Here is a 21066-nt window from a genome sequence, read left to right on the forward strand (position 1 = left end):
ATGCAGGGAGTGGATCGCAGCTCTGCTCCACCCTCGTCCTACACTGTCACCACCCCACGATCCCAGCCGTGGCCCCAGATGCAGCTCCCAGCTCACCCACATACCCTGCCCACGGAGCTCTGAAGAGCTGTGTCCAGGGCTTGGGCCAGGATCTTGGGCAGTGGCAACCTGGGTCCAGGGCAGAGCTGGAAGCTGCTGCTGGGCCTCACTGGGGGGTTTCAGCACCCATGAGGGGAGGAGAGGAGGGCTGCGAGACCCTGAGAAACTTATCCTCAGTCTCGCCTCCCCTTGCTCATCCCCTGCCCCAGCCTGGGGCACGCAACCTGCAGGGAGGGGATGGAGGGGGTGGACATGGTGGCAACTCAACACCCTGCCATGTACTTGCAGCAGCTAGGACTGGGTCGGGGGAGGTGGTGGCACTGGTGCACCCCCATCCTGTGCCAGCCTGCTCTGGGATGCCTATGTGGCAGTGGCAGCAGCCCCCAGCTCCACCGGCTTGGCACAGGGAAGAGTGCCACAGTGCAGGGGCAGCAGCAGGAGCCCAGGTAAAGGAGCTGTGGCCAGGACCAGGTCTCCATGGAGACCAGCTCCCATCCCCAGATGCAGCTCCCACCCCTGGGCACACGTGGTCTCCATGGAGACCAGCCCCCGGCACAGCACCCTCACCAGGGCTCCTACTATTGCCGATGCCCCTGTGCCACTACGCTGCACACTGCTCCGCTCCATGCCAAGTCGGTAGGGCTGGTGGCTGCCACTGCATGGGCATCCCAGGGTGAGTTGCAGGCGGGCACAGGACAGGGGTGCTGCAGCACTATTTAAGGCGGCCAAGGAACCTGGTGGGCCAGGCAAAATTGCTCTGAAGGCTAGATCCAGTTCATGGCCTTTATTTTGTACACCCCGGTCTAGCCTAATTAATAAATCTAGGCTCTTAAAGAGCCCAAATGGAGGTTTAGTTTCCTGTGTAATTCACAGGTGAGACCCAATAGTTGATCAAAGATTGACTCAGTAGCAAAGGACACGTCTTCTAGCTATCTAAATGCTCCATCTCCCTTTGAAGGTTGGCTTCTGCATGGATGCAGAATGTATGCGTAAGCATCATAAGTATATCTGGCAACTAATCAATCATTTTGCAATGGAATACACATTTTTTTTCTGAACACGATGCTAAACTCTTCTAGACGCCAGAACTACAAAGGGAATAAGCTCAAATGATTCCAGTTGTACCAAAGGGTAGCCTAACTCTGAAGCCATAAAGAATTTTTGGTCTGCTTTACATTTTTAGAAGGAACAAAGGGCATGATCTTCATACTTCATATTAATGAGCTTTGTATTTTAATTTTATTAAACTTTAATTTGGCTCATTGCATCTACTTCTTCCTAATACTGAAGCCATCTTCTTTAATAGATAAAATATGAACATAATAAAATACTCCCTTGTGAGGAAGCAGAGTAATAGCCCAAAAATTTACAAAGGAACTGCTAAACTGCTAGTTAATTTGTATAATAGAAAGCACCAAAGATTTATCAACCCTTCCCAGAATTACTCTTACTTTTGAATTCATCGCAAACTTAAACTGAAAACTGAGAAACATGCTTTTGATTTTTTTAAAAATGGCATAAGTGAAAAATTTCATACTTTGATTATACCCCTCAGTAATGAATAGGGATCTACCTAAACTTCACAAGAAGGTGAAGTGGTGCCTCTTTCTGCCACATGTTCACGGCCACCCTCTGCCACCCCCCAGCTTTGCTGAGTGGCCAGGAGGCAAAAACTAGGACATTAATTGCCTTTCGGCCACTCAGCAACTGGGGGGGAGGGGGAGGAGCACATGGTAAAAAGAGAGAGATAAAGGCAATGCTGCGCTGTAAGCTTCTGCCATGATTTAGGGAAGTCCCTACTAATGAATACAGCCCTGTAAGGAAATGGGGAAATTTCTTAAATGATAGGAACTGCATTGTGTCGGGGTGTGCTCTGGACCTACAAGCAGCCAGAGGCAAGTTTGAGACGCACTTCTAGAGTGTTTCACACCTTCGTTGGTGCCCTTCAGCTTTAAACCTCTTTTCCACCTGCTGAGAACCAGCTGAGTTGTGTCAGGAACTAACTCCTTGGCCTGTGGCACCTCAGCCTTACCCATCTCACCAAAGTTTGGCCAGCTCTCAGCAGAAGGGATTTTGACAGCTAGAAGAATCATATCCTTGTCTGGTCATGTGCTTGTGAGTCTGACTTTCCTGCCAGGGCCTCATGCAAGTTATCATGTCTGTCTACTTCACTCAGCCTGCTGACTGACAAGACTTGTTCTCACGGCAAAGCTTAAGTATAGTTTCTTATCTGGTTATTTATATACATTGCCCATTGGATTCTTGGGGATCCCACAACATGTATATAACTTTCTGTCTTCCTCCCCCGCAACGAAGTTGCACGTTTACCAGTCTAAAAGTCTTCCCTGATCTAATTAAGACTAGGAGAATAGTTGCATCCTTTCAGACATGAAGATTACTAATCCAGTATCCTAAAGATACTGTCTCTCACTTGGTTTTCCCACTGTGATAAATGTTCTTCCCCAAACAGCCCACACAGGAATGTGATATTTTTATGGGTCCCTATTTTTAAAATGTAAATTCATCATTGTTTGGAAGGCCTGGATATTTAACATCCCTTTCGAATGCTAATTTTCAGTGATTACTTTTCTTTAGGCTTTGAGCTTCTCCCAAGGGACTCATTACCCAATCCTGGCCCTATTGCAATTTAAGAAATAGATTTATATCAAATACCACAATTCATATAAACCTAAGGATGTTAAGGCTGAACACAACTTGATGCTACTTATACATACAGACTATACATGCCATATCAGTAAACAAACTCAAGGAAACATGCATGACATCCTATGAATATAATGGGACTCATGACAAGTATTCCTGCAACATGAAATGCATGTCCATGAAAACACCGAATAAAGAATTTTTGGGGTCAAGAGTTCCCACCCTATCAGGCTTGTACAGAACCAGCAGATTCAACACCTGCTGCACATAGCTAGATCTGTTAGGTTGCACAAAAGTGCTGTGCACTAACAACTGGCACTACACTGGCCCTGTGGGACCACTGCAGGTGTGTGGTTCAAGAGAGACTGAAGTGCCTTAGGTTTTTGACTGTCTGAGACTAGGAAAAAAGTTAGCAACATGCAAAAGATGCATCATTTTTCTCTCCCCCTGGCTGCAAAGAGGGCTGATGTGAAATTCTGAGATGGCTTGAAACCTCAAACTATCAAATACATTACAGTAAGAAGCTTATCTCATTTCCCCACACCTACATCCATCATTACAGCTCACAAGTCAAGCACATTGCTTGCTGCAGCTAAAATGCAATAGCAGTTAAACAACAGTGAAACTATTAATATTGGCAATTAAAATGGCAACAGTAAGACCTCAACATAACCTTTCAAACTAACATGGGTGGGGAGAGTCTGCACTTCTGAGAACTATTGTTTTAGGCCACTTACAGATTCAGGAAGACAACATTAAATTAGTTCACAACAATAAAAGCTAGATTCCGACTTTCTTCTGAAACTGAAAAACTGTTCTGCTTTGTGATAAAGTCTATGACAAGAGACTGACCACAATCCTCTTGAAATAGCTTCATAGCTAACTACTCCAACTGATCCACAAGCAAAAGTGATAGTATCATACATCTACATCAGTGGTTCTCAACCTTTCTAGACTCAAAGCATCCCTTGTTAGACTCAGAGAACCTTTAGGCAATTCCAGCTCTTAGTTTTCATTCTTTCTTTGACTACAGAAAACTAACAGCAATTATTTTGTTGCAAAAAACTCAGACCACAACAGGGCAGAAAGTTCTTGACACTGGATTTGTATTTAAAATCTCTGGGTTAAGCTTGTATATTGTGTTCACATACCTAACAGAGCACCCATGGCATCCTTGAAAGGATACAAGGGTACCTGTCTGAGAATCAACAGTTTACATCTTCACCTATACAAATTCTGTCTGTACTACACCAAACCAATGCATCCAAAGCAGTATATTGGTCCCACAAAAATTTTGTGATGTAAAAGGCTTTGCTTCTTTATTGCATACATTAATTCATTCCCACCAATTAACAGGTCATGCAAAAGCTTCAGGAAATAGACACAGCGTGCTAGACAGTCACCAGCTTAACTCATGGGAAAGGATATTCCTTTGTATTTAGGCTAAGGCAACCAGTTTACTATTTCACCTTACAAATCTATAAAAAATACCAGTCTTTTTTAACCAGTGTAAATTTATTTCTTCCTCCATCAGTCCAAGAAACTAACAAGAAGGCATGCCTTAATTCAATGACTGTCACAGGTGAACTTTCATTATAAATTCTTATCAATTTACAGGATACTGTAAGCTTTTCAGGTTTACTTGCGTATTCTAATGAGAAAACCTCTACATTACAGAAACAATAATTTATACAACTTCTCTCCATTTTACAAGGAGGATGAGAATATTGGGTAATGTTTTAAAAAAAATGCAACAAGAGCCAGTGGGGAGGCGGAGGCAGCGGGGAAGAGGGAAGCAGGAAGGCAAGGGGGGTGACTGGTGGCTGTGCCCTGCCGTGACCACCGCCACAACTGCCGTGGTCATGGGCTACAGGCCAAAGCAGAGTGGGGGAGCAGCCTCAGCCTGAAGTGGCACAGGACACAGACCCAGCCCCAGCCCAAAGTTGCAGGGGGAAGGTGGGGAGCAGCCATGGCCCCGGCCACTGGTGGGGGGAGGGGGCTGGACGCAGGTCTCTGTCCCTGCCTGCCTCCTTCCCATCATTCTTGAGAGAGAGTGTAAAATCTCATACAATTTCCCTCGGTCTCTATCCAATTTGTTTTAAGTTAACTTCTTGTTGAACTGCTTTGTTATTTTAGAAAGTGACATATTGTAAATATGCTCTATTAACTAGAAAACAGGGTAGAAATCTGGTTTTACAAGACCATAGCTATTGGTATTCTAGTTTGTTTTCAAACAGGTGTTAATGCTTCTTATAGTTGTGTTAACCATGGTCCATACCCTCTAGCCTCCAAAGCACATAAAAGCAACACAAAATCCTGTAGAGCTACACTATCACACCCCACCCATACCATGTTTTCTGGTAGCTCCCAGATCTACCATGATTCAGCCTCATTTCCTCGTACACATCCTAGAGCTCCATAAATAATTGCCAGATCTCAGCCCCCAAGCCCCGCTCCTTCGTTTTGAAGCATGATGATATCCTACGCAAGTTCACTGGAAAATTCAGTCCAACCTTCTTCCAAGTAGTCTACTTGACAGAATATTTACTTATCAAAACAAGACGTTTCTACACAGAACATGTTCTGGCCTGGACGTTCTCTACTATTATAGAGGCTTTAGCTAAAAAATTCCTTGGGGGGGGGGGCACCAATCCTTTACGTACAATATTTAGAGAAAAAGCCAAAGGTTAAAATCAGAAGAATAAATGCTCTACTGATGAATGTGATTATTCTAATTTATATTCTAAGGTGGAGTTTTAAACTACTTCCCTCTCTCTGTTAGAGGCTACTTTATTATATCCAAGTAGTCTTCTAGGCTGCTGGTGAAGAAAGAGAATTCACTTAATTCCTTCCATTTGCAACAGGTTCCATACATGCAGGTTTCAGAATCTCTTAATGTTATGGCCATCTACTATACAGAAAGGACAGAAAGCACTTGTACTTTAGCACTTCACTTGTCTGACCCAGACCTTACAAGAAAAAGGTTTATTAAGAAATGCTCCTACAAGCATGGGGGAACAAAAGCCAGACCGTGGGAATCTCTTTAGAGTTTACAGAACCTTTTTCATACTGATGTACTGGCTTTCTTCGATCATGAAAAAGAACAGTTGTTCTTCAGAGTTACCGGACAGTAAAGAAAGATTCACAAAAATGATACCACCACTGAGAATGGCCGTTTTACAAAAAATTTCCGAAAAAGTCTTATTTTCATCTTTGATTTCAGGTACCATAAATGTGAAGCTTTATTCTGATAGGGAATCCTATTAAACCCATATATTTAAGCAGAAGAAACTAAATGGCTTCTGAAAGCTTAAACTGGTTGCACAAAGGTGTTCCCGTCATCCACAGTAGAAAAGTGTATTTTTCCCAGGTTGAAGCAATTTCAACTCTGATCCCAAATGGCTATTCTTCCACCAGACTGCTGAACTTCGGAGAACTCCTTGGAAGAACCCAACTGAGTCATCTCCAGTCAGTCCACGTATGCTAGGTACAGGCATCTCATCTTGAGCTATGCCTTTATTTAGACCAAATCATTCTCAAGAGCATCTACCACAGAGAGCTATCAAAATGATTAAATCCTCTGCTCATGCACCTGACCTCTCAATTACAAGCATATGAGCATCCCCATGAAGAAGATGAAGAGCAAGTCAAGTTAGACTGGCAGTTCTCAACTCAAGTACATCCTCCTTGTAAAATTTAAATCGAGACCCCCTCAGAAAGCTTTTGCTGCGTGTCTGACTGACAAAAGATAACAGGGGCATAGGTTAAAGCTGTGTTGGTCTAAGGACATGGGTAGACAGTGATCTTTGGGTAAATACAATAGCTTTTATTACACAGACTCAAATTAGTTGGGGCTCACCTGACGGATTCCTGTTTGAAAGATCTGGGTTTATTTGCTAGATCCCCTTTGCCCACCCAGGAGCGCTCATGCCATGCAGCGGTCCTGACAGGATGTCAAGTCACCCAAGGGTGCTGCTGCAGTGCCATGAGCACCCCCGAGTTGGGACCGTGACACGACTGACAAGTCCCCTGGCTCTCGCGGGCAGTGACGGAGGAACCTGTGGGAAACCCCTGTCAGACAGGGCGCTGCGCGAGGTGGCCTCGGTTCCGGTCCCCGCCTCGCCCGACGGGGCAAGGGGCACCCGGATGCTCAGGTCCAGCACCCGACCGGGGAGAGGAAGGGGATCCCGGACTAGGGTTCGCGAGCGCCGCCCGCCGCCGGCCACACCACCTCCACACTCACCATAGCGCCCCGCTGCCAGCCACATCACACTTCCGGCAGCAAAGGGGCGGGACCGGAAGACATAGGAGCCTAAGGTCCTTCTGATTGGCCTCGCAAGGCCGGGCGCCGCTGAGCGTTCTGATTGGCGCGGGGGAGCGACGAGGAGTGGGAACGCGGAAAGGCCGCCGCGGCCTGCGATTGGCTGTGCTGAGGCCCGCGGTGAAAGCGGCCTTTCCAGGACACCGGAAGCGGCGGCGCCTGAACGAGGTAGGCAGCGAGCGACGCGCCCCTCCCCTGCCAGAGCTTGGGGGAGTGCTGAGGCGGGGGGAGCCCTTGCCCCGCCCCCGAGTGAGGCAGCAGTGCGCGTGCGCCCGCTCTCCGGGGCGGGAGAGCGCAGCTCGGCTGAGCCGGGCAGTGCGGGGTCGGGCCCCTCTCCCGGTTCCAGGCCTGGTGCTGACGGGCCGTAGTGGCCTGGGGCCCCACTATAGTTCCGCCCTGCACCCAACGTGAGCCGAGGCCGCCCCTGGTTTGCTTTGTGCGGCTGAGGGAGCGGGTCGGAACCTCCCCGCGCCGCCCGCCTTTCTCCTGCCCCTGTCCCAATGCCAGTCCCAGGGGACGCCGGGCCTGAAGAAGGCGGCCCCGGGCCTGCAGCAAGGCTGTGCCGTCCTGGGGCCCTACCACGCGTTGCCTGCACCAGGCTCCTGGCGACTCGCGCAGTACATGTAGGCGGCCACGAGTGCCAAGTCATGCAGTTGAGTTGTGAGTCACGCAAGAAGTTGAGAGCGGCCCTAGGTTCAGAGTCGTGGTCACACATGGAAAATGAGCCTCCTGCTCTAGAAAAGAACCAGCTGGCTGTTTGGGGAACGGCTCCAGAGCTAGTTTCTATCCAGCTGTCATTTGACCATGTAGTAGGGTTGCCAACTCTGTTTGAATCTGTCCGGGGCAGTTTCCAGACTGCCAAACGCAACGTGAACGTGCCCATGTGCTTGTGTGTATCAGTGATGGATTATGGTGCGTAGACTTTATGTCAGGAAGGCAAATGCACCTGATTATTACATTTAAAAAAACCCCCACTGGACTACTGTATAAATTGGAGTCAACGTTTAATATTTATTTTAATGAATGCCTTATCATTTATCTCCCAGGTGACTCTCAGCAAGCTCCTGGAGATTTATGTCTAATTCCTGGAGACTCCTGGAGGGTTGGCAATGCTAACATGTAGCAGGGCCCTTCACCTTTGCACTTAGTGGGACTTCGTGGTGCCTATAGACATGCAGAGCACTGTCTCTGATGCGCTGTAATGTAATTATGATGTGTCGGAGCAGACTCAGTTCATCGAGTCTTGATGAACTGAGTCTGCTGGAGCATGCTAATTAGCACACTAGCAGCCTTGGGGGCTTGTGTATTCAGCATCCCCATGCTTCAAAATGATGCCAGGAGCTTTTTAACTAAAGCTCATCGAATGAGCTCTAGATAAAGAGCACCCCTGCTGGCATTTTAAAGCATGGAGATGCTGGATGCATGAGACGCTGTGGGTGCTGTAATTAGAGTGGGTCTCTAGAGTGGGTCTCTGGAGCTGCTCTGCTTGACACCCCCGCCCCCCCAGCACATGTAAAGATGTCCAGTGTGACCAATTTCCCACAGGTATGCAGGGCTGGCTTGCAGCCCTGAAGCTGACTACCTGTATTTATTTTCAAGATCCTAGGAGCCAGAGGCTGTTATTAAAAGCCTTGGGTTTGGCTTCCCTTGTTTTTGAGACTCACAACAGCTTTCCCTATCCCTGTTTCTGGCTCACTTAAAGGGAGTAACATTACAATGCTGACAGATGGAACTAGCATGTAGTTTACCTGAGTACAGTTAAAGATAAATAGTGAGATTATGCATGTTACACAGATAACCAGTATTTATTATTTCTAAGAAAAAAGCAACAAATTGGGACTGGCAGTATAGGTCTAAGGGGAATGCATTGTGGTTGAAATCCTGCAATTAGAAACTTGTCCATCTCTTTGGAAGGGGAATCAAGCATTTGGTCTTCCCTTGATATGTTCACAAACTCATACTAGTAACATCTTGTTGCTTGATGTCCTGTGACAATCTAGACAAGGTGGTGTGTGCAGCTGCTGTGTGTGGCATGTTATAGATTGGGGAGGGGACAGGCAGTATCGTGGCAGGTAGTGCAAGGAGCAGATTGGGCCGGGATTGCAAGTAAGGAAGCAGAAATCAGAGCAGCAGATTAGACTGGGGGCGCAGGGCTCGGAGCAGATTGGGCAGGGGAAGGCAATTGCAATGGAGAGAGTGGGGCTAATTTCTGGCACGACTGCAAAAAAGATTGGCACCCACTGTACTAGATTGGTCTATGAAAACTTAAATGTATAATGGATCTTCTTTACATTATACCTACAATCGTAGAATAGTGTCCAATCTGTGAACAGATGTTTATATGGTTGATCTTACATTATAGGGTGAACTCATTGTATTATATAACCCAAGATATGTAATAACTGCACACATATGTAAGGGTTACATTTTTACCCCTTTTATCTATATCTATTAAAAGTCATGAATTTCAATCCTATAGATGTTTAAAGTAGTCTGTGTGCTATATAGGTTGTTGGCTTAATTAAAACATTACATTTTTAAGAAACATTTTAGATTATAAATTCTATAGAGAGACTCACATCTGGCAGCTGGTTTTAAAGAAGGTCTACCTCTACCATCCAGGGCCTTTGAAATGGATAGTATTTAATTTGTTGGCTCACCATGAAACAGATGTGGTGTTTGTTTTTTAAACGGAGTATTTTTTTAAGCAGTTAGCTTTGATCCTCTGAGGAATTTCAGGAAAACAGGACTACATGTGTGATGGCCAATTTGGAGTCGAAGAGTTTCTTCACGATTATGATATATTTGCAGCAAGGTGCCTACATTTGATGTCATGTCTTCTGAAAGTTTATTACACCAATAACCTAATGTTGCCCTTTCCAAGACTAGTGATTCTTAAAGAATGGGAAAGGCTATATCCATGCTTCAAAATGATAGTTTTATTTTGGGTTCTCTTTATTAAGGTTTACTATTTAACTGCAGTACATTGTTTTCAGCCTAAGTTGTTATACAATGCAAACATTAGTTTCTTTTCTTCACTGGGCATTGGGGAAGAAGAATTACACTCCTCCTGTGGGAGATAGAAGGTTAACACTTGATATAAGCAAATACTCCTTTAGGAAGTTGCACAATGGTCAAGAATGGAAATACAAACACAGTTATACTGAATGTAGGCAATCTGCTGTTTAAACAACCATTTAAACATAACTGACATACACGTATCAAAAGGTCAGAGGTCCTTTTGAACCTAAGATTTTTTTTCGTAACTAACAGTATACAAGGGAGCAGAGTAGCTAATGGGGCATCCAACTGTTTTGCTCCCTAGCCCAAATGACCAGGTTGTGGTTGACTGGCCAAAGACCTCTTTAGGACAAATCTAGAGCAGGGCTTGAACTTGTGTTGCTGGAGCAGGAGCAAGGTGCATCACTCTGCCACTGCATCCCTTAAAATAAATATATAAAGCACTTAATGTGTTTATATATTCTGGCTTTGCCTTTTCAAAGAACCCAGATTAATAGTTCATGTGATTTCAGTTGTCCAGAAGAGGACCCTAAATTTCAATTTCTAATTTGCAGTGTATTGATATTGATATCTGGAACTTTCTGCTAAAAGATTGGTAAACAGAATTCAGGTTAGGTTGATTTATATTAGTTTTTATTTAAATTACTGGTTTTTGTCATGGTGTTAAGCAGCAAGCAAAACTTAATTTAAATAATCAATTTTAAATCTTGTTTGCATTGGCACTTTTTGGTTATTTTTCAATAGATTTGCAACTAAATCCACTTTGATGCTAGTTCTGCACCTTTTGCTAGTCATGAACATACTTTATATATGCATTTAACAAATTAGTTAAATTATACAGCTTATTCATCAGATTCTTAGTCTCTACATTATATTAGAAAATGATGAATGGCATGCTTTTTATAGATTAAATAGATTTTTTTTTACTCATACTTTTTTCAGGTAAAGTTTGGGTACTAACTGGAATGTAGTTAAATATGCAGAAAATTCACTTTTTCATTCTTGAATTAATATAACAAAATTATGTTAAACTTGTTGATACATGAGAAAAAAGATTATCAAAACTTGTTTACAATTCAGAATAAATGACTTCTGAAATAAAGCAATAATTGTAGCTGATGAGTTAAGCTGATTTTTTTCCTTGTCATCATGCCCTGGATTTTAAAATTCATCTTCTGCATCTCACTCCTAGTTTTATTTAAATATTGAGAGAAGGAAAAAAGAAGGATTTCTAGCTTTTTATCTCCAAATCAAATCCTTTGCTTTGAATGAACAAGTCATTCAACCAGATTAAACTGAAAGGAAGAAAACATTCTTTCTGCACCTGCAGAAGAGGCTACAACTGTCAAAATTTGGTTTATCACTTCAGAAAAGCCTGGTTCCAGATGCTCAGTGAGTTTCTGCAGTTCAGTCCTTTGCCTTCTTAAAACTTTAGCAGTAATATAATTCAATTTTAATTATTTTGATAGATTCTAGTAAATTTAGGCCTAATAGTATTGTCATAATTTCAAATAGATTTGTTTAAAATACATTTAACATAATGATCATATTTTAAACTTTAAAAAATATTTAATTTCTGTATTAAAACATGTATTTGTCTCTGAAATAACTGTCTGTAAGTGATCTCCACTGTACCATTTAAGTGTCTACCAATTTGGACTAGTAGGAGAATTAGACTGTTGTATTTGGTGATAATTTGAAATTACAGAGGACATATAAGGATCTAGGTATGTAGTATGTGCCAATTAAGCATTAATGATCTGAATGCTGAGAACCTCAACGATATGCCATTTGAAAGTTGGCATGTCTAGCAGCACAGTACTTCCTAGGATGATTCTGTGGCATACTGATTTAAAGATTGCCTCCTTCTGAGCCTTTAACATAAAAGTGTACAGCTTTTTCCTCACAAGTTCCTCTACCCAGCTGTTGACTGGGTTTAGCTTAAGTTGAGGCACCTAGGCAGACTGAAATCTTATGTGAATCAAATGCCCACACATTAGATACCTCTTTAAAAAAACAAATGCTAAGTGGTGTTTGTCTCATTTCTTAAATAAACAAGCAATATATGCCTTTCTGCTTGCTAGGCAGACAAGTTTCCTTGGGTGAATCTGATATCTTTTATTAGACCAACCCAAATAGTTGGAAAATAATTATTAGGCAAGCTTTCGGGTTCAAAAACCTTTAGTCAGGCTAAGGAAGTTTCAGCAGTTGGTATGTGCTCTGCTGAAACTTCCTTAGCCTGACGAAGGGTTTTTGAACCCGAAAGCTTGCCTAATAATTATTTTCCAACTATTTGGGTTGGTCTAATAAAAGATATCAGATTCACCCAAGGAACCTTGTCTGCCTATGTCCTTAGACCAACACGGCTACAAACCTACACCCCTTTCTGCCTGCTATAATGTTGAATACAGTTACTACTGAAGGGATTGTTCAGTGTTTACATAATTTAAGCCATATACCATAGTGAAATTTTGTTGCACAGTATCGATAAAGAATATGTACAAATATTGTGTGCATGATGCTGTTACTTTTTAAAATATCCCTCGACATTCCTTCTATATTTTTATAAAGTGAAAAATTATCGTGACAGCAAGAAGAGCTGTTTTAGATTGTTTTGATAACAACTAAAACTAGACTGAAGTTAAAAGTACCTGGGCTCTTGGCATGACATACTTACACGTATGATTAGAAAACAAATGTGTGTTCACCAGGATAAAATCAGTATACAATAAGAAAAGCAGTATACCTATATCCTAAGATGTGCTGTGAACCTTGGTTTGTATAATTACCAGGGCTGCTCTTAGAAGTCTTGAAAATGAGGGGGGAGTGCAGCCCTGAATCTACCCAGCTTCTGACATTTTCAAAGCTTGTAACATCCCCCAACAGCTACTTCCCTTTTACTGATTCTGGTGCAGGTAAAGTTATAGACAGTGGGGCCCATTTGTGATATGTACTTAAGTTATTTAAGCTGTTGTTTGTTACATATAAGCAATAGTCAGCAAATTGGGACTGGTATTGTATTCTGCAGTTGAACAAATTTATTCACAAATTCAGTATGCACGTAAGAGGAGTGTGCCATACTGTGCAATTAAAACTTGCCCATCTCTCTGGCAAGAGGGGATTCATTTGTTGTTTTACAGAACATTCCGATTTATGATAGGATAAGATTAAAAGAAGCATTTGGTCCTCCTTTTGTTTGTGTTCTAACTCATAGTCTTACTATCTTGGGGTTTGATATACTTGAATAGACAAGAGAATGTTTAAAGGCCTAAGGAGACTTGCTACAAATCTTGGTTTGTATAAATTTGCACAAGTACGTTTGTAAAGCTGGAAATAAGGATATACCACATACCAGTTTCTTAGTTTTCTTTTATACCATCCCTGACATGGTAGGATGCCTTAAAATACAGGTGTGAAATGTGTGAAATTTTATGTTCATGTAGTTTGCTACACCTACATATTCATCTAACCTTCTAAGGTGGCCTAAGAAAGATGACAGGAGTATCAATAATGTGTGTAACATTGGGACATAACCTATATAGAAGCAAGGTCTGCCAGTTTGCAACAGTAGATGATATGACATTTCGAAGAAACTCATTTGCTTTGAAATCCCATCCCCTGTCATCAACCCTAGATGCAAGCAGTGAATCTATGATGATGCCAGAAACCTGCAATAGGGTACCATGGATTGAATGTGGGTAACTACTGCATTCTGGTGAGCCACCATAATTATAAATGTACAAAAAGCACATGGAGTACTGAATTCGAATAAAAAATCCTGCATCTTCCTGGCACTTACCAGCTACAAGAATATGTGGGGTGGTGCTTTATTAATTTAGTAGTGTGAGTACGCATGATAGTGACACTGAAGAAGTAAGTGTTGCACACAGACTTAATTAGCGCCTAATTAATTAGGGTCGCTCAATGGGCGGCTTCCCCCTACAGTCCAGCAGCAAATGAGGAGGGGGTCTTTGGCCTTGAGATAGTTAGCAGATGGACTAGGGCGTATCTATCACCACCAAATCCACCTGGTAATTAATTATGATTTGATTAATTAGGACTCGCACTAAGATGTTACTGACACGAATCAACAGTTTATTATAAAACTAACAAGAACAGGTAAGTATCATATGCTATGCAACTACACAGGAACCCACTTAGTCCTAACAGTCACTATAAATTCTAATTACCTATCAAATCCTATATTGCCTATACTTATCTTAATACCAATGCTATACAAATCCTTATCCAACAATATCCAATTACAACAACGACAGTAAGAGGGCTAAACTTTATTATAAGGGAAAGGGGAACTTTATTCAGTTCGGCTCCAGTCACTGGGGTAGAGACGACTGCATCTCAGGCAGTGGCTTCTGATGTTCATTGGACACACGCCGAGAAGAAGACCCCCAACAACCCAGAAGGGAAGAACGGGATAGGGTAATGCTTACTGATCAAAGCAGAGGGCCGCTACTTTATGCGGTAGACACACCCGGAGGGAAGAGCCCAGGGAGCCAACCCTTTCTGCTCTGGTGGCAGACAGAAGATCTCTCAGGGTAAGGGCCCCTGGGACCCACAGCAACTGGGCTCAGCACCAGAAACCTCCGCAGTTCACACAGTTGATCAGTAACTCAGCCTCTCCATGTCTCCCTCTGTCCTTCCTGCCAACAAGCACTCCAACTTCTTTCCCTCTCTCAGTCTCGCCTCAGGCAAACCTCACACACACACACACACCAAACGCATCCCAGACACACACACCGAACTTTGCCCACACACACCCTTTATAGTAGGTGTGTGCACAGCTCTTACCTGTGCTCTGCTCACATCACAAAATCTGCACCCAACACCCTTCTCAGATGTCTTACATCACTCTTAGCAGGGTAACGTTATCTGGAGTTCACATGGTGACGTACTTAGACCCAAATTTTTGCCACAACATAAGTTCCTCTGGCTTATGACAGGGAACAGATCTGTAACAATATTGGCTCTTGTGCTTTGAAATTGCTGTTTTCATAAAATGATGATGGGGAGGGGGAGGGGGGCATGTAAATGTCACCCCCATGTTATAGCATGAATTTCTGTGGATGACATAAGTATCCTGCAGGGGTTTCACAGAGCGGGGTTTGACAAGAATGTTAAGGCACAAGAGAAATTGTGAAGGATAAATATGGTGGGCCAGACAGGTGTCCGCATGTGGTACCATTCCATCCTGCCATGTTTATGCTGGGGTTACAATATGTTTGGAGAAGGCAGCTGGGTTGTTGCCTGTCATTCATCAGAAAAACACAAAAGTTGTCTTTTGTGTCTCTTATCCACCTTGGTCTACGTGGTATTGAACTTGGGATGCCTCAGACATACAATAAGCAAGGTGCAAGTTGATATATCGCATGAGACAGATGCAAATGATGGCAGCACATCATTATTGCAGCATTGTATGGTGCCTCGGCCTCATTACTACAGTGTGTACAGAACTATAGGTCAGTGACATGGTTAATGACTATGAGTGACACTGTGTAGAACAGCAAGTGTCATTCCTTAAAACATTAAAATCCTAAAAAAGTCTCTAAAGAAAATCCTGCTTATGTCAGCAGTTTTTGTTGCTGCTTATGTCAGTCAGACTTGCTGACTCAGGTGGGATGCTGCACATTGGTCTGTGAATTATCCAAAAGAAAGGACGTTTCTAGAACAAGCATCACTGCAATATTTGGTATTGGATGCCAGATCAAAAGGGATCAAATTATTAAATGTATTTTTAAAGCATCTGAATGCCAAATTAAACTAAACATATTTATTAATTGCTCAGTAGGATTTTTAAAAGTGTCTCAGTATCTAATTCGTGCTGATTCTAGTGGAGTTAGGCACTTCTGAAAATTCCCCTATACACCCATCTGCGTCTTTAAATATCTTAATACCTTTAAGATGTTTGACCTGCAAGTCTTACATTATTTCAAATCTTGTGACTTGAAGAACAAGGCCAGGGATGTTACACATCTTTTAAAAGAAGACTGTACAAAGGTAGTCCTTCACTGACAATTTTTGTTTCTTAAATGAGCAGCCTTGCCCTCTGAATTGTATTGTTTTGTGTTGGTGCTCATCAGGTTATGTGGACATATATGTGGGTGTCTGTAGCCATTACTGTGCTACATCTATGTAAACATGAAGTGACCCTCATTAGATCAGTCATCTTCGTGTCTAGATGTCTGGTACCTTTCTCCGTTATTTGGATACGGGAGATTTTAGACACCTCTAGTGGATGGAAAAATATAAGCAACACATTAAATAAATATACTTCATGCCTGGAAGCATGTCTACTATTTCTCCCAGTTGGTTCCGTAAAAGATAACATCAAAAAACCCCAACCCTTGCTTTTCACATATATCCTGGACCATCACAGCTACACTCTAACCCTACTACAGTAAATGCTCTGTTATCCGGCAACTCCCGGGAATGGGGGATGCCGGATAACAAAATATGCCTGTTAATTGAGCGGCTCTGGCCGCCGCTTCTTCTGCTGCGTCTGGGGCGTCCCGCTGCCCCTCTCTCGGGCCCCGTGGGACAGGGAGGCAGGCCCCACACAGCCTGTTATGACCCCAGGTCGTGGGGGCTCAGCAGTGCAGGCTGCTTTGCCCCGGGCCATGGGGGCTTGGAGAAACTGGAAGTGCCATGGCGGGCACTTTATCTTACAAGCTGGCATACTGGTTAGGGCAGCATGCTGGCTTGTAAGATGCTGGCTAACAGAACTTTTACTGTACTTGCTATTTTATGAGATCTGGGCCTTTTAAACCAAATATTTAATCAACCTATTGGATAAAATCATTTATTTTTTCATGAGGGGCTTTACTGGTATTCTGTAGAACATAGATACATTTTATTGCCACTGTGTGACACGGGTTACTAAACAAGGTGGATCTATGGTCTGACTCAGTAAATGGCAATTCTTATGTTCTTAAAGAGAGTAGTCCATAAAAGGAACAAGATTTAGCTAAATTTTGCTTTGTCTGTTGTGGGGAGAACCAAGCGGCTTAGAACAAATAGGTACAATCAATGTGAGTTTAGGTTCAAATGTTCTCTTAACCCACCACTGTGAATAATAAGGCTCAGATGTTATCTTCTTAGCTGCCTATCTGGCAAACAGGTCAATGCTGGTCATAGATACCAGGGAAGCTGTAGGTGTCAAGTGTGCGTAAGCCTAAATTGTGTTATAGACTAGATCCTGGTATGTATGTAGGCTAGCACGCTGTAAGATGATATCATGTTGTTGCTGGCCAAAACACCATATATTGTCAGCAGTACTGTTTAAATTGCTGTTTAAATTGCTCCTTTTTAAAAACCCCAGAGTACATGAGGCCCAAGAGCAGCATTTCAAAAATAAAAGTTCATAAAGCACTAGGGATCAGATAATTGTTTAAATTCTAAATATTATTCTAAATATTATTATTATTCTAAATATTATTACTTTGTTTTGCTTTAAGGAGCAAATTGAAAATTACCTCAAGGGCATGGATTTTATTCTGAAGATAAGGTTTACTTATATTCTTTTCCTGACTCTGCACCTGAGTTGTGTAACCTAGAGCAAGTCACTAGGCTTATCCATGCCTCTTCTCCACCAGCCTCTGTACAGGTTTGATAACAGTATAAAGTGTTTGAGTTTTTTAAATGCAAAGAAGATTATTAGAATTAACTAGCAAATTGCCCATCAAGAATGTTGGGGGAATGGGGCAGAGCGTGTGTCCAGCTCTGTGCCTTCCCCCTTCCCCTCCCCCACTCTGGGTCTGACCCCACTCCCTCCTCCTTACCCCCACCACTCTGGGTCCAGCCCCGCTCCACCCTCACCCCTCCGTCACTCCAGGTCCAGCCCTGCTTTACCCCCCTGCTCCGTGTCCACCTAATCCATGTCTGTCTCCCTCCCTCCCAGCCCGCCGCTTCCCACTCCCTGCTGGGTGTTGTCGGGGCCGTTGAGCCTGGGTGTTGAGGGAGCACCGCCATTGTGATCCCCACTCCCTTCGCCCTCAGGCATGGAGGCGGGGGAGGGGGAAGCCCCAATGCTCGGGCGGCCGGGGCGTGTTTCCTGCTGCCACAGACTTCCCTGGCAATAGCGCAAACTTGGGCATGCGCAGCCCAGGCCATGCCACCAATCGCTGCCCACCCTCTTGGCGGTGCATGTGCAGTTGGCCAAAAGCGTTACGGACAGGCAGACAGATGCACAAACAGACAGACTAAGCCTTTTATTATATTAGATTTTTAAAGCTATTTCCATAATAGAGGCAGGTGCATTCCTTATATGAGATACAAAATATTTACTAGATTAGGTATAACTACAATTCACATGGGCTGAGGAGAAATTTAGAAAATAAATGATTAAGTTATTTTTGTTCGTTGATCTAAGTAAATAGATCTAACTAGTGTATCTGATGAGAAAACTTGTTAAGTTAAGCAATTAGATATTTTCATCATATGGATAAGGAGAGATGACCAGTATTACTCCTCCCTCAGAGACACCTTAGTAATTTTACAAAAGGTACTGCGGAATTGAAAGTTTTGAGAATTATTGAAATAATACAAACAATCCTACATCTGCTGTACAGACTTGTAAATGAGTTTTCAATCTAACATTGTATGAATGGGTGTCCCCAAACAGACCAGATGGATAGATCAGAGATGGTAAAAAAATATGGGAGTCTGATCTGTGATTGTGCAACTGAACCAGTTACAGCAAAGACTGAGAACTTTTGTGCTCCTGAGCAAGAACTTTGCCAAATTGCTTATTATCTTGGGAAAGGAAAATTAATGCAAGAGCAAGAGTGAGGCTGTATATCCTATAACAAGTTGCATTTGTTTTTACAAATGAGGCAAATGATTATGAAAGGGATTGTTTGTTTATAGGTCTACAAAAGGATCTTAGAGGCCACCCTTTTCAACACAGTAGCTGGACAGGAAAGAGGGAGCACAGGGCTTTCCAAATGCAGTCAGCTGTGTCCAGTTTATGGTAGAAGCTTCACAAAAGTGAGGAAAGATTTGCATTGACTCTGAACAAATTAGAATGGGTTAAAAAGTTGTTAGAAGCAGAAAACTATTGTGTTGACTTATATTAAATGTTGCTACTTAGGAAAAAGTCTTGAAATAGAAGTAATGCATAGAGTACAGTTTTTTAAGTTTGGGATTGTCTGGGTGGAAGCACTGACTTTAGTGAATGCCATGCATCATAGAAAATAATTTGTTTCTTGCCCGCTTTTTTATTTGCTTAGATAGACTAAAGTCTCCTTGGTATAATGCTAAAGGAATTCTGAAGTCCTGAAGTTTTCTCTTGGTAACCTATTGAATGCATTTATAGAAAAAATGATATTTTTTCTTCTGTATTTTTAAAATCAAGATATACATTTCCTTGACTAAAAAAAGATTAAATTTATGCAACATCTCTATTAAATCTTCTCTACTATAGCAATTTAGTATTGCTCAATTATTAAAGAAATCACAAAACAGTTTTCTAAAAATTATGGGACTTAGATGGGAATTTTTAAATGCACGCTTTTACTTAGAACATTATATTATGATTTTGTTTGCTTATTTATGGAAACCAAATAAAGAGTAGATTTAGCTTTATATAAGCAAGTTTAAAAGCATTTGAAATGTTATTTTAGCCTGGCAAATACAAACAAAAAAAAATTCCCTGTGAAAATTCTTAGTGTCCAAATGGCATTGCAAACAAAGGACCCTGTATTATGAGACTTTAGTTTTTACTGAGCCTAGATTTTAATGTATGATACTAGTATGTATTGGTTAACTAATATGGATTCTGATTACCTTAAAATTTGTTTTGGATGAGGTGTACGGCAGGGGTAGGCACCCCATGGCACAGGTGCCAGAGGGTGGCATGTGAAGGCATTTTGCTTGGTACACACCTTGGGGAGGATAGTGGGAAGGGGCTGGGGCTGCACTGCTACAACAAGGATTGAGTCCCTCTCAGTTCCCCTGCCATCTACCAACATCTTACAAGTCAAGGATGTGTGTGTTTTGGGCACTGCCCAAAAATGTTGCCAACCCCTGGTGTAGAGTTTCCACTTTTTGCAAAAACGCTTCCCAGATGTACAGCTTGAAAATGCTTTATTATGTTGCACTAGTAGTCATACAAAAGTAATTATGTAAAACAAAATTACAAACAAAAATGATCAGAAACAAACTTATAAACAGTACTGCCTGTTGCCAATAAATTCAACTCAGTTTGATCCCAGCACACTTTAAAACTACTGTCAAGAAACTGGGCGGGTTGTGATTAGGGAGCCCCACCTGTTTTGTGGACCCCCCCCCCCAGGTGGGGCTCCGTTCCCCTACCCTTTCTACCCCAGCCTCTTGACTGCGGCAGCATGCAGCTGCTGGCTTAGCTTTGCAGCAGCCCGAGCTGGGGCAGGGTGGTGAGGAGCAGAGCCCCTCCCCACCGCACCAGCCTGACCTGGCTTCCCCCTCCCCCAGTCCCCAGCTGAGGTAACTGGGGGTGTGGGCTCTGTTCTCCCAGCCCTGCAAACTCTGGCTGTGGTAAAGCTGAACCGGCAGCTATGTGCTGCTGCTGTCAGGAGGCTTGGGCGGGGGGTGGGACTGGAGCCCACCTACTATGCGGCCCCAGCCCGGCTACCCCTGCTGAGTTCTTGGGGGGAGCTGGGCAGGACGTACGGAGTGGAGGGGCTCAGTTTCTCCCTCTGCCCCAGCTCCAGATGTGCAAACAGGAGGCTGCTGCTGTTAAGTGGCTCATGTGGGGGAAGGGAGCCCCTCTCATCACATGGGCCTAGCCTGGCTTCTCCCAAGACCTCAGCAGGGGTAGTTGGGGTGGGGGGGTATGTGGTGGGGGGTATGTGGTGCCCCCTCTGGTGGGAAGGGACTGAGGGCAGGGGCAGTGCAGCAGTCTCCTGGGAAGCTGCTGGAGTGCCCCCACCTGCTGACCAGGGCCAGTGCAGGCAGTCTCTGAACAC

At 43.3% G+C, this 21066-nt stretch overlaps 2 protein-coding genes across 5 annotated transcripts in view; one reads left to right on the forward strand and one right to left on the reverse strand.

Moving 5' to 3' along the window:
• Nucleotides 1-7066, reverse strand: part of TMEM167A (transmembrane protein 167A) — a 44579-nt gene extending 37513 nt beyond the window's left edge. The window contains exon 1 of the mRNA XM_006033973.2: nucleotides 7007-7066. Within this exon, the coding sequence (XP_006034035.1) occupies nucleotides 7007-7009 (3 nt within the window). The 5' untranslated portion in view covers nucleotides 7010-7066. The remainder of the gene's footprint in view (nucleotides 1-7006) is intronic.
• An 82-nt stretch (nucleotides 7067-7148) lies between these two features.
• XRCC4 (X-ray repair cross complementing 4) overlaps nucleotides 7149-21066 on the forward strand; it is a 322167-nt gene continuing 308249 nt past the window's right edge. For all 4 annotated transcript variants that reach the window (XM_025215923.1, XM_025215921.1, XM_025215926.1 and 1 more), the window contains exon 1: nucleotides 7149-7252. The gene's annotated coding sequence lies outside the window, so the exon portion shown is untranslated. The remainder of the gene's footprint in view (nucleotides 7253-21066) is intronic.

Source organism: Alligator sinensis, unplaced genomic scaffold (genome assembly GCF_000455745.1).
Source record: "Alligator sinensis unplaced genomic scaffold, ASM45574v1 scaffold122_1, whole genome shotgun sequence".
In the NCBI taxonomy this organism is placed as follows: domain Eukaryota; kingdom Metazoa; phylum Chordata; order Crocodylia; family Alligatoridae; genus Alligator; species Alligator sinensis.